Source organism: Zootoca vivipara, chromosome 6, assembly GCF_963506605.1.
Source record: "Zootoca vivipara chromosome 6, rZooViv1.1, whole genome shotgun sequence".
In the NCBI taxonomy this organism is placed as follows: domain Eukaryota; kingdom Metazoa; phylum Chordata; class Lepidosauria; order Squamata; family Lacertidae; genus Zootoca; species Zootoca vivipara.
The window spans coordinates 82,586,995-82,601,478 of NC_083281.1; the positions used below are offsets into that span (position 1 = coordinate 82,586,995).

The window sequence follows — 14,484 nt, forward strand, 5'->3', positions numbered from 1 at the left end:
CAGGTGACTTCATCCTTTTTTCTTTCTTTTTTTGTGGGCAACAAACCCTACCTGGGCAGCATTTGCAAGATGTGAAGCAACAGCGGAGGATAGGCTACAGTTATCGTTTTTACCATATATCCCACCCAGTGATCTGCAGGCAAGTGACCCCCCTCTCCTGAAGCCACAGCTCCTCTTTGCAAGACCTATGAACTGCTGCACAACTCATGAGTAGCAGCTGCAGCCGCCAGTGAGTCCTCTGTGGCAACCATTCAGTGCTTTACAGTTAAAGAGCACTCAAGTACACTCGAGTACATAATATGACAATGCACTCAGTTCTCAAAAGTGAGTGCTATTTGCTTTACGTAACACTTATTCTGTAAGCCATGCTCTGCTTGAGAGGGAGGAGGAGAGGTGGTACAGTGGCAGCTTAAAATACTGAGGGGTTGTGTCCAAAGAGGACTTACTCAAGAGTAGACCCACTGAAATGAATGGACCCAGGCTACGACTAGAATTGGATACAACCCTGGAAAATTGGGCTGGGAATCTTGGGAAGGGATTTGATTCAGATAGCACTTTAAAGGCAAATCTACTCAATTTGAACTTTCCAAAACAATACACAAACCAAAACGTAACCACTCCTTGAAATTCACACTTCTCCCAATTTTGCACTGCCAGTTCTCCAGCCAAGTAATAAGCTTAAAAAGAGAGAGCATGCGCTAAGGTGAAGTGTGCATAAAAACGCCTAGATATGTGTCAAGAAAATTGTAAAGTCCATAGCCCCCCGAGATCTCACTGTAATATGGGGAAATGTTTTTTGGAGTGATCTGTAATAATTTGATTTGATATTTTTAAAAGAAGTGGTTGATGCGTTTTGAGTTATGTTGTTTTATGCATGGTGGAGAAAATGGAAATTAACAATAGTAATAATTTAAAAAGGTAATGCCTAGATAAAGTCACTCCCTGCTAGCAGGTAAATACAAGAAAGTGTTCCATTTGCATCAATGTCTGCACAGCATTTGGGGTCTGAACCACCAGCCATTTCCCCTCTTCCCCTTCTCCCCCCCCCCCACAGAAAATGTTGCCTTGATTAATTATGATTTAGTTTGTATTGTTTGACTATATTTGTTTCTTTTTGGAAAATTCAATAAAAATCTATTAATTAAAAAAACATGAAACCAATGCACAAAAATACACTATATTGAGGAACATAGCTTTGAAAAAATGTGTCCATATTAGGAAAAATTGCATACAAAAATGTGTATATTGGGCAATAGTCACTCTCAAATGCTGACGAATTTTCCCTTTTAAAATGGAAACAGACACAGAAATGTAGAGAACTAAAGATTGTAAAAATGAGAGACTGACAAATATAGATTCCAACATCCTTAGCTGAGAGACAGGATGGGATGTTTTACTCAGTTACGCTCAGTGGTTTAATTTAGGATTGTCCTGAGCCGATTTCATCAGCAAGGCACTGTTTGAAGGAGTTTAACAGTGCAGCCCCCCCCCAGCCCCCTTCTTAACACACAGCACAATCTCACCTCTGCATTCTTGCAGAGAGCGCAAAGCCAAGCGCCAGCGATAATTATAATAAATCTTTTGGTGCTGGGCAGGGAGCGCACGCCTAGCCCTGCTCCATGATTAAGAGATCCCTGTAATACCTTACGGTCCCCAGTGGGCTGGGCAGAGCGGGGTCTAGCTAAGCATTGCATCAAACAAGTTAAGAATATCTCAATCATTAAGCGGCAACCCACGGCAGCTCCGAGCGCAATCGATGGGGCAATTAGATTTTATCAGCACCTGCTTCCCTCCCCCCTCCCCCCAGGCCTCTTCTCTCACATGTGCTGGCTAGGCAGAAGTCCAAGTTATACCTACCTCCCCTCTGTGAAAAGACAAGGTACAGCACCAGATTTATTCTTCCATTTAAAGAGCATAAGAGGAGCCTTGCTGGATCAGACTGGGGGCTCATCTAGTCCAGCCTCCTGTTCCCACGGAGGCCAAAGGAAAGCCCACAAGCAAGACCTTAACGTAATACCAACTCTGCTCTCCTGCAGTTTGCAGCAACTGATATTCAGAAGCATACTGCCTCTGACAGCGGCAGTATGTCTGCCTCTTTTAAAGCCTCCTTTGCCTCTTTTAAAGCCATCCTAGTTGGCCATTGTTGCTTCTTGTGGGAAACAGCTCCATGCTGCTTGAACAAGTACGGTACTTCCTTTGCTCTGTCTTGAATCTTCCAGCAGCTTGGGGAACCTATATAGTTGTACTTAGGGTTACAAACCTTACTTCTGAGTACACACAGATTGCGTTCTAAGGGCCTAAACACTCTTTCTCAGTTCAACCAACCTCGCAGTGCTTGCTATGAAGATACAACAAGGGGCAGACTATGTACACCACCCTCACAGCTCCTTGAGGCTACAAGGAATACAAACGCCCTAAATAAAGTTATTTAGGAGATTGCTGCAGCCTTGGACTGACCCCAGCACACATCCCTGTTTCCCTGCCTCTCTGGATCATTACCAGTTACCACAATGTTTCCCTTCCCCTATCTTCAAGGCCTAGTTATGTTCTGAGCAACCAGCTCCTAAGAACACAGCTAGTTGCCTTATCCTGAGTCAGACCTTTGGGTCCATATAGCTCAGTATTGTCTACACTAAACAGCGGCAGCTTTGTAGGGTTTTAGACAGGGGGGCATTCCCAGCCCTACCTGCAGATGCTGGGGATTGAACTAGGGACCTTCTGACTGGCAAGGCAGACGCACTGCTGTGAGTTACAGCCCCTTCCTTCACCGGCTGCTCACAAAAATAATGGGTCACAACAGAGCCGCCATCCATCCAATAGCCTCACTTGTTGATTGATGCACCATCGCCCTTTCAAAAGCCAGCCCATCTCTTTCCCACCAACGCTGTCAATGAGAGGAAGGATCAGCAGAAGATACAACCGACCTGTCTTTCATTCTCTCCCTCTCCCTCTCTTTCAGCAGAAGACAAGCCGGAGCCTGCTAAACCCCACAAAAGGTCAGACCGCAGCATAAAGTCGAGGCAGCCACTCAAGCAAGGGGGCCGGCGGAGATGGAGGCACCGCACGACAAGCTTCTGATTAATGCAATTACAAACCCAACCAAGGTCTCTTTCTGCTTCACTGCGTGCTTACCCCACCCCCTTCCCCACCCGCAGGCCTCTTTGCTTCTCTGGCAGAGCACGCTCCGAACACGCAGGCCTCCACACCACAGGATAAACACCAAGGAGAGGCTCCGAATGGCCCAGGTGAGGGTCAAAACAAAAACTCACCTTCCCAGGTCTGGGGCAGCAGCCAAACATTTGGGGGTGGGGACAAGGCACAGGGGCAAGGAGGGAGAAGAAGAGGTGAGCCTGAAATCTTACCTGCTGCCCCCAAGCCAACATCCAAGCTGCTTCTCTTGAATTCGCACCGACTCTGGGTCTCTGGCATAACGAGCTGGCGACTCTGGTGGAGGTTGGAGATGAAGGAAGTGAGTTCGTTGTCCCGGCTGTGGAAGGGAGAAGAAGGGTTTCACTTACACAGCCAATTGCTAGCAAGCTTCTCCTGAGGCTCTTTTACCCTAACTGCCCTCCCCCCCACAAGCCAACCCTATGATACCCAAAGACCTCCTCCGAACGTGCATTTGGGGTCATTTGTGCTCATGGTGCTATCGAGGTAGCCACATGCAATCTTGCTTTTGCTACTGTTTGTGCCTACAATTTGTTGGGGGGTGGTCATACTGCTCTACTTCCAGGCAGTGCAGATCTTGTAACATCCTGTTGAAATACTGCATGTGATCTGGTTTGTTTTGGTCGCACTTTTGTTGCACCACAGCCCCTCCAGACAGCAATAATATGGTAGAGTTGGTGGAAACGTCGCAGAACAACTAATATAGGAGAATAAATTTGCCACTAATGCACTATCCTTGCATCAAGAACATGTTGCAGAGTACACCAGAAAATAAAACACAAGGCGCTAAGAAGTGCATTTCCCCCTTAAATAGTGATCTTCTTGTGTTGTCCTTTCTGTTACCTGTAAATGCAGTTCAAAACAAGAGCACCTGATCCCCTATCAGGTTGGTGGGCATAGAGGACAGGGCTCGTTCGTTGGTGGCCCCACACCTGTGGAATGTGCTGATCCATTTGAGATCTGGATGCAGAGACTCCATCACAACTAACAAACTTCAGTAGACCTAATGCCCATGGATTTCTCTTCTGCACTCCATGTTCCGGCAGAGATATGAAAACATTCCACAACATTAAATAATTCAGGCAAAGCCCTCCACAAATTTTCCTTCTCCCTGACATGCTACAAGGACTACAGAGAAGCGAAAACATTCCACACCATTAAAGAATTAAGGCAAAGGCAATTCCCAAGAAGGTTCATACTCACACAGCAAGCGGCCTTACTCTGTGCATCAGCAAGACGCTGCACATGACCGCCCACACATGGGCGCCACGAAGACCACCCTAACCAGTGAGTCCTGGGGTGACGGGACCAAGAGTTATCTGCCAAATTACCTACCAATTGTCCCTCTTTAAATAGCCCTCCTTGAGGCTGAATCCCTCCCCAGCTTGGACCAGCAATGCTGCAGAGCTGCTCCCATGAGCCCGTCCAGAGTGTGGGAGGAAAAGGGAGGGGGGAAGGGGCGCTAATCTCCAGTCCAGCGCTCTGCCTAATCAGATAAAGTTTATGACAGAAAAGTCATTAGAGGCAGGTGCTGTCGATGGGCGTCTGGCTCCGGATTTTCAGACAGTGGCGGGGGTTTGTGCTATCTGTCCTCTTTTGCCCCAACCCCTTGCAGAACTGCTCTCTCTACCAAAACTGACCTTAACAGGAGTCTTCAAGCAATGTTGGCTGCAATCCTAAAGGGCTACCCTTTTCCTTCAAGGTGGAATCGCCACGATGCATCCACCCAAGTTACCATTTACGTGTGAAGAAGGAGCTGGTTTTCACCACTGGCCGTTTAAAATCATACCGCCCAATCCATATCTCCTCTCCCCTGCCTCCCTCCTGGCTCCTGCTGACACCATGGCAAGCAATTTCAAGGCTTATCCCTTGCCTAGATACCACCTTCGAGAAGAATTATGCAAAATATTTCCAAAGGAGTTTAGAGGATTAATTTGAGGCGATTATCGGTTCCTTTTAATCGTGCAAATCAATATCTCCGGACGTCAGGGACAAAGGACAGATAAAAGCTGCCATCAGCACAACAAGAAAAGGAGGTTGGGCCGACCAGGTGTGGGATGGGGAAGGAGGCCTGACACGGTGGACATGCCAGTGGGTTTAATTGGCTTATAACCCCATCATCACAGCAGTCTAGGGTGCAATTCTGTGCACCTGTTCCCCCCCTTCTTATGTGCAATGACCACGGGATGGCATGCTTGGTCAGTGCAATGTTCCATAGCCTGATTTATACAGGCAGCAAAATGAAGTTTCTAAAGATTTATGTAAATTTATGTTCCACTTGGTCATAAAAAACCCCTCAAAGCAGTTTACAAAAAGAATGAAACAATGAAATTATCAATAAAAAACAGTTAACCACTTTGAGGTTTTCCCCTACAATAAAGCGGTATATAAATTTTATGAAATAAATAAAAAGGGGAGCCCTATTTCCCCTCACAGAGCTCCAATTCCCAGAAATCCCTTGGAAGAGGGATTGATTGTTAAACCATTCTGAAAATGGCTCAACCAAATGCAAATCTGGGAAGTGGGTAATAAGCTCCAAATAACTCTCAGCATCTTTAACAAGCTACAGCTCCAATAATTCCTGGATGCCATCTTGAATGTGGAATCGTAACGCTTTAAACGCATGGTGTGAATATGACCTCAGTCTGTGCTCAAAGAATACTAGATTGTCAGCTTGAAGACTCCCAACTTAGTTTTCTCAAGATGCTAACTCAGGGATTGCTATCCCCCACGACACACAGACATCCGATCATGTCACTCTCCCCACACCCCTGTGTGGAAACAGGCCAGGAACAATTTCATCACATTTTGAACAGTTCCTCTAGACCAGGGATGGGTGACGTCCAGCCTCTGAGACAAATACAGTCCTCCAAGCCTCTCCATCTAGCCCTTGAGACTCTCCCCGAAATATATCCTCTCCACTGGGGCATGCACCTCATTGGACCTACTTCACAACCTTCTTGAACATTTTTGCTTGGCTGAAACGCGCTAGTGAACTCTGAGCGGGCATAAAGCAGCTTAATATGTAAGCAAGAAAGTCTGAAAACCGCCTAACGACACAATGCAAAAACCTGTGAGCTGGGGACAGCCGGGGGGGGGGGGGGAGGCACAGATGCCTCTCTCCTAAAAAGAAGAAGAGAGACTTCCTTCCGATATGCACTGATTTTCTTTCTTTTTCTAAAACACAGTCAGCTCTCCCATCCCCGCCCTCCCCCAAATACGCACATACGAAATCAGATTAGTCGTCTGATCCCTTCCAGCAGCGTATTTTTTATATATATATATTTTAAAAACGGATTAGAAAAGGAGGCCTAAGAGAGAGATAGGGATCTCCTGAGAGGTTGAAGAGGAGACAGATAATCTCCTGAAGGACTGAAGGTTGCCGTAACCATTTTCAATTTGACCAAGTTTTTCCTCCCTCCACCCCGCCTATTTGCTAATTAATGCTTTAGAAGGTTTTCAGCATTGACAGCGCGGAGGAAAAAAGGGAGGGCAAAATACACAAGGAACATCCACTCTCTCCCTTTCTCACACACGATCAAATCAAAGTATGTCCCCTATCTTAACAGTTTTTACTGATAAGTAATGGCTGCTTCACGTATTACATGTAGTCAGGAATGGGTGAGAAAAGTGGAAGCGGCAACAAAATGCTGCAGTGGGGAGTGTTGCAACTGACAGTTCCAGCCAGCTAGCCAGCAACGCCCTTTCCCAGGAGATGCCATTCCATTTCACCTCCCTGAAACAGATCCTTTGACTCAGGTTGCATGTAACGCTGGGCCAAGTTATGGTCGTACCCAATACTAGTCCTACTTAAGAGTAGATGCAAGTTAAAGGTTAAAGCATGCAGGCTCCCGGAGAGAAGATTGCGGTCTCTCTGCTTCTCTCCTGGTCCTATGACGCTGTGAGTGAAGCCTTGGTTTGGCTTAGTGTGTTGTGCACGCCCAGGACAACACATTTAAGCCAAACCATGGCTTAGCTGACAAAAGGTTTAAAAGAGGACTGGGCAAATTCATGGAGGATAAGGCTACCAATGGCTACTAGCCTTAATGGCCATGCTTTGTCTCAGGGACCAAGACTCGGAAGAAGCAGAGGATCCCAGAACACCTGCTCCATATTCCTCAGTTCACAGTAAACCTCAACCCACCTCTGTTTAAGAGCCAGGACCCTGCAATTGTCAAATGATGCCCTTCTCCATGTTCCTCCTTCAAGGTCCGGAACGTGGCAACACAAGAACAGGCCTTTTCAGTGGTGGCCCCCTGCTTGTGGAATGCTCTCCCAGTGAGACTCGCCTGGTACCTTCTTTCTCTAGCTCTAGGTGCCAGGCAAAAGCTTTCCTTTTTACCTGGGCTTTTGGCCCTTAGTTTGAAGGGTCAAAGTATTTGCGGCTTCTTTTGGTGGGGCAGAATCTGCTAGACTTGTCTTTTGGTTGTATAGATGTGTGCACTTTTTAGGGCTTTTTAAAAATAATAATTGTATTTGTTATCATTGGTTTTAGTATTTCTCTTGTGCTTGTAAGGCACTTTCAGCTATCTTTATGAGCAAGGTAATAAAACAACAACAACAACAACTTTCATCAGCCCTAGCCAGCATGGCCAATGGCCAGGGACATCTTGAGGGCCACCGGTTCCCTATCTCTCTTTTAAAGGCTTCTGCTTAAACTAATAGCCTCCATCCCAGGCTGATTGGGGTTCTTGCTTCACAAACTATTTCAGGTTAACCTTGGGTGACATTCAAACATGCCAAGATGCTTTGCGAGTGACTGTCTACACGTAATGGGACTAATAGTCCGCTTGCCTTCTCTCAAAAGGCCGACTGTCCTAATCCATCCTCTGTAATGGCAATATAATGATTCACCAACGGCAACAGGATAGCTCTGAAGCTTACAGGAAATGGAGCTCGAGAGGAGATATACATGTGAGATGAACTCTGGGCAGAAAGATAACCTCAGCCAACCACACTGGAAGGATGAACATAGCCAGGTGTTTGTGCTGTTTTGCTGACTCTCCCCTACCCTGCTTGCTCTATTTCTCATACCAATAAAATGAAGAAAATTTAAGAACCTCAAACACTCATATTATGCATGTCTGGCTCTCGACTGATGGAAGCTGGATTCTAACAGGAAGTTTGCTTCCTTCGAAATTTCTGGAAATCTTAACACATATATAGGTGCGTGTACGCCAAACTTATAATGATAATGATGATGATGATGATGATGATGATGATGATAATAATAATAATAATAAAATTTTATATATACCCCGCCCTCCCCAGTCAAAACTGGGCTCAGGGCAGCTAACACCAATAAAATTACAATAAAACATAAAAAGCAATTAATTAAAATACAGATTAAAATACAATATTAAAATTTAAAATGCAGCCTCATTTTAAGTAGTCCATAAATCCAAGCCATGAGGGAGGAAAACACAGGGGTAAGACTAAGTCCAGCCCAAAGGCCAGGCGGAACAGCTCTGTCTTGCAGGCCCTGCGGAAAGATGACAAATCCCGCAGGGCCCTGGTCTCCTGTGAAAGAGCGTTCCACCAAGTTGGGGCCAATACTGAAAAGGCCCTGGCCCTAGTAGACGCCTTATGCAAGAAGGTATTATTTCTGTGCCTGAAATCCTGGGCTGCTCCTGTCAGTCAGGTAGACAATACGGAGTTAGAGGGACCAATGGCCTGAACTAGCATACGCTTCCTATATTCCTGATAAATTAAGAATTGGAGGTTCCAAGTTCAATCCCAAATGGTATATCCTGGTACGGCTGGGAGAGACTTCCTGCCTGAAACCCTGGAAAATTGCTGCCAGTCAGTGTAGACTATATTGAGCTAGAGGGACCAAATGATCTGACTCGCTTCCTATCCATGTTAGTGAGATGTGCAGGTGTGTATACACCCACCCACCCTGATATTTCTTTTTCTAAAAAAAACACCCTGATATTAATATTGCATTTTATATTGTTAATCTGCCCTGAGATCTTAAACTGAAGGGCAGGAAAGAAATCCAGTAATAAATAAATAAACACACACACACACACACACACTCTTACAGGCATTAGGAGTCAGACATGTCTTTAATGGGGAGAAGGATGAAGAGGCTAATGGATCGAGGCAATTAACCAAAAAATAAATCAGCGTCAGGATCCCTGCGTCTCTCGCGCCAAGGCTGCCAGGCGCCTGTGGGGTCTGGCAAGATGTCGAAGTGTTAGCAGTCATAGTGATGGGCTGTCAAAAGGGAAGGGAAGGAGACAGCAGTAGTGAGTGGGGGGTGCTGGGAGGGGGAAAGCTAAGAATACAAATGAGGGACAGGGAACCCAAAACCTGTGTCAGGAACAGAATCCCAATTCAAGCCTGCAACAGACCTTTGAAAGCTGGAATTGGGGAACTTGGTTTACATTTATAGGCGATTCAACTGGATTTGTACTTTCCAAAACAATATGAGAACTGAACACACAGTTCAGTTCTGCCGAATTTTGCATTGCACTTCTCCAGCTACATAGCATGTACATAAAGGCATATAAAGTGGGATAAAGTGTGCATACAAACACAGGTATTGATGAAAACAACATGCAAAAACATGTTATTTTAGGTGAACCTGCTTTGCAAAAAAATGCATCTTTTTAGGAATAATGGCATAAATACTGATGAATTTTCATGAGGACTTCAAAAATTAATACAGCAAACTGGGGTTGAAAGCGGAATTCAAGATTGCAAAAATGGGAAACAGAGAGAAACCGAAACTGACAGATTTGTCCATCCCTAGTGAAAATGCACCATCTCGTTGAACTGCTTGACCCTAGCTACGTGCCCCCAAAACAGTCACTGGCACTCACTGGATATTTATTTTGGAAGGGGAGGGTGTAGAACGAAAGGAGACCCAGAAAGATAACGAGATATGAAATACAATGGAAAGCCATTCCTTTTTTTAAAAAGAAAAAAGTTTTACTCATCTTGCCATCTCTTAACGATCCTTCCTCCGCTGCAGAGATCGTATTAAATTTCCCTGATCAATACAGTCGCCATAAACCTGTCCCGACCCTCTGCCCTTCCTTAACATATAAAATAAAATCCAATATGCAAAGCAAGGAGCCGTGTTGGGGCCGCGACGGCAGCAGCACAGACAGAGCTGAAGAACCACAAAGACATTAAGGAAATGGACGGAGGTATCAGCCTGTGCATCTACCGGGCAAAAGCTTCAGGGAAAGGAGCTTCCACCTGGCCACTTTCAATATTACCTGTTTGGTATGGATGGGGAAACTTGCACCTCCTGACACTGCTGGACTCCAACTCCCTTCAGCCCCAGTCAGCATGGTAAGTAGTCAGGGGCAGACCCAGTTTGGCACCACAAGCACGTATACACACACACAGGCTGGGAGAACTCAATGGCACCCCCCTGAAGGCTTCACCTGGTGCAAAACACCCAGCTAAACCCCCATAGCTACGGTTCTAGTCAGGGACAACAGGAGCTGGGAGTCCAGCAACTTGTGGCCCTTCAGATGATGCCGGGCTGCAGCTCCCAGCATCCGTGACCATTGGCCATGCTGGCTGGGGCAGATGGGGATGACCGACATAATGAAAGACTGTCCCCTGAACAGAACAGACCTACAAATGCCCAAGAAATGTCAGCCTCAGCTCAGCCCTTCACAAGCCCTGTGCTGTAGTATTATTTTGAAGTGCAGGATATAATCACAGCAGCTCCCATCGTGTTTCTGACTGCATAGGTTCAACGTATACAGCTCACAGAGCTTTAACATAGGAACGTAGGAGGCTGCCTTTATACTGAATCAGACCATTCGGTCCATCGAGCTCAGTACTGTCTACCTTAACTGGCAGCAACACTTCAGGGTTTCAGGTGGGAAAGGCCTATCAGGAGTTGCTGGGGATTGAACCTGGGGCCTTCTGCATGCAAAGCAGATGTCCTAACCACAGAGCCACAACACTTCACTCCCTTTCGCCGACTGAAATGGAAAGGTCCATGCTTTTAATGAGAAATGCAGTTTATTCTGCAATGCAAGAAATGTTCCAATTTTGAATGCCAGCATGAAGTGGGAATCCCGCAGAAAAGAAAGGCAGTTTTAACAGACCCCCCCCCTTCCTTGTTTTACTGTCCAGCGTTTCGTTAGTTCATCTAACAGCAACAGAGTCCCTGTTCATACCAGCCTCCTGGGGTGCTGCAGCTGGCCCAGATAACAGGGCTGATTTGGCTTTTCAAGCCTTGGCTGCAAATCAAAAACACCAAATCAAACTAGACCACACACCATCCTTTACCAGGTTATTATATCATGAGCTTGTCGTCCCAGTGACACAGCATTATCAAAAAGCTTCCAGGAACTGCGTGCTTGGCAAGGGACTTGGAGCTGGAATGGCCCTACCATTAGGGACAGTGAGGCGGATGCCTCAGGCGGAAGTGAAGTATTGGAGGGCGGTGCTGTGTATGGCCCAGCATACCCTGTCCTCTACTCCCATCAGCAAGCCTGCTGCTTTATCAAGAGGTCTGGAATGCGATGTGAATGGAGACGCCAACACATAAGCTCAGAGCCCTAAGAACAGGATCTGGAGTGAACAAATTTCAGGACACATGGCAAACCTTCCTTACGCTTGCCTCTGGAGATGAAAATTACTGTAGCGCCCCACCCCTCCAAGCTACACATGGCTAAATGTGACTACTGGTAAATACTTTGGGGGAAATCTGAAAATCTTCTCTGAATGATTTCAATTTCATATTTTTTTTTTAATTTAAAAAAAGCTTTACTTAATTTAAAATATTACACACACAAAAAGCAAACACAAACAACTGAATGATTTCAATTTCAATGAGATGCGATCATAACTCCCTGTGAAACACTTTCTCTCTTTGTTATAATTTATCTTTGTACTTTTACATTTATAAAAGTAATACAAAAATGTTTTGTTTGTTCTGAAGCAGGCCTGCTGCCTTCAGGTGGGGTGGGAACAAACAGCTCCATTGCCAGTATTGAAGAAAAACTCAATGGCCAGACCAGTCAGCTTTGTACATGGAACGGGAGGAGGCAAGGCATCATCACCACCTCCTTTACCTTACACTTTGGAGGTGAAGTTTTTCAATGTGACACTTTGTGGTGTGTCTGCTGTGGCATCTCCAGGTAGGGCTGTGAATGAAGACTCCTACCTGAAGCCCCCGAGAGCTGCTGCCAGTCAGTGTGCGCAATACTGAACTAGGTGGACCAACAATTCTGACTCAGGATAAGGCATCCTTTTCCTGACGGGGATCAGCGGGGTGGGGGCAGGGTGTCAACATCATTTATGGCCCAGGAATTTCTGTGTTCAACTCTGTTCAAGTACCAAAAGGCAACTTCCTTGCAAAAAAGAAAAGAAAAGAAAAGAAGGATCTTGTTCCCAAAGTTTCAAGAAGAAAAAAAAGGGTGGGAGGAGGGGTGCCCAAGAGTGTCACGCTTTGCGAGGCGTCCATGTTATTTAAGAACTAGACTTTCCAAGATTCTTTAAGCCATGATAGATTGGTGCAGGGTTATTAATGAAAAGGGCAGCCTGCTCTAAAGTCCAGTTAAACTGAAGCACTTGAATTTGTCCCATCTGGACACTTAATTGTTACAAATTTGTCATTTTAGCTGGGAGAATTAAGTGAAACATTCAAGTTCCTCAGCTGATTGGCTCAAATAGTTTCCAGGGCAAGTAATATTTGAACATTGATTGTGACATACATTGATTAAACCAGTAAACTGGATTAAACAGTGTGTGTGCCTCAATTCAATGCACACTTATCCCCACTTAGTTCAATGGCGCTTACGACCAAGTAAGTGTGTGCCGCTATCAGGTGGCACCTCAAAAGGGCTTGAAATATATGAAGGTGTCTAGTGAAGAATGTTTCCTCACTGCTACTTTCACATATTAACATGCCTGCTGCAAAAAGCGAAGTTACAGGAAACCAGGCAGGGGGCCATCTTGGTAGCGGCACCCACCCCGTGGAACGCCCTCCCACCAGATGTCAAGGAAATAAACAACTATCTGACTTTTAGAAGACATCTGAAGGCAGCCCTGTTTAGGGAAGTTTTTAATGTCTGATGTTTTATCGTGTTTTTAATAGTTCTGTTGGCAACTGGACAGAGTGACTGGGGAAACCCAGCCAGATGGGTGGGGTATAAATAAATAAAGAAATAAATAATAATAATAATAATAATAATAATTGCCAATTCTTAGGGAATGAGGGGTCTTTGACCCAACCCATAAAATATTTGAGGCCCCCCCCCAAAAGTTGATAGGCATTGCTATTCAAATGCTGTGTGTGTACTGTGTCATGTGATAGATTATGCAGGCTTATCTGCACCCCAAATATTTATTCGTTGACACCCCTGTTTGTAAGTGAAACCCATCACATTTATTTCTCTGCAAGAACACTTAGCAAAGATTCCCCAGCTGCCCAAAGCGTCTTTGAGCAGCGAACACACAGTGAAATAATAGGCAGCTGCTTCACATCATCCCTGTAAAAACACATGGTGACCCTATGGTGGTTTTACTCCTTCTGTAAAAGGGTGAGCTAGGTTTTATTGTGCAACTGCTTTTGAGATTGCAACGACTAAAGATGTGCCAGATAAAAGGAAGGGGGTTTAAAGCCATGTTTGTTTTCATACACATTCAGATGATCCAGAATAATGACTATTTCTTGCACACATTCAGATATCCTTGGAGCAATAAGCAATAAGCAGATTGCCAAACTGTTAAATTGTTTGTTGTTCCTTTGTGTTGTTCCCATGTGGCAGTCAGACTTAAAAGACACATTTGACAGGCCAATGGTGGATAACTCAGTGGGTGGAGAAGTTCCATAGTGACAGCAAAGGGAATAAACACCCACAAGGCTGGCCAAATGGCCACACCACAAACAAACACAAACAATTTAATCTGATTCAAAGTGGCTTTTTCTAAAAATACACATTGCAAACAACTTTATATATTACTAGTGGAATTCAGCCCGTTTAAAAACGGGCGCTAGAACGCTGCTGTCCTGCAGCGCCAGCATGGGACGGAGCTTCGGAGGTCTCCGAAGCCCCGTCTCATGCGGGAGGTGCGTGGCGAGGCGGCGGGGGGGGGGAGAGAGAAGCACTTCTCCTGCCCCCCCCGCTGCGCACCTCCCGCATGAGACGGGGCTTCGGAGACCTTCTCCAAAACTCCGTCCCATGCCGGCACTGCGTGGTGAGGCGGCGGGGGGGGGGAGGAGCGCTTCTCTCCCCCCGCCGCCTCGCCGCGCACCTCCCGCATGAGACGGGGCTTCGGAGAAGGTCTCCGAAGCCCCGTCCCATGTAGGCGCTGCCTGGTGAGGCGGCGGGGGGG

At 45.9% G+C, this 14,484-nt stretch overlaps 1 protein-coding gene across 11 annotated transcripts in view; it reads right to left on the bottom strand.

Moving 5' to 3' along the window:
- SAMD11 (sterile alpha motif domain containing 11) overlaps positions 1-14,484 on the bottom strand; it is a 159,805-nt gene that overhangs the window by 74,840 nt on the left and 70,481 nt on the right. For all 11 annotated transcript variants that reach the window (XM_060276218.1, XM_035118488.2, XM_035118490.2 and 8 more), the window contains one exon: positions 3,363-3,487. In XM_060276218.1, coding sequence (XP_060132201.1) covers positions 3,363-3,487 — 125 coding nt within the window. The remainder of the gene's footprint in view (positions 1-3,362; positions 3,488-14,484) is intronic.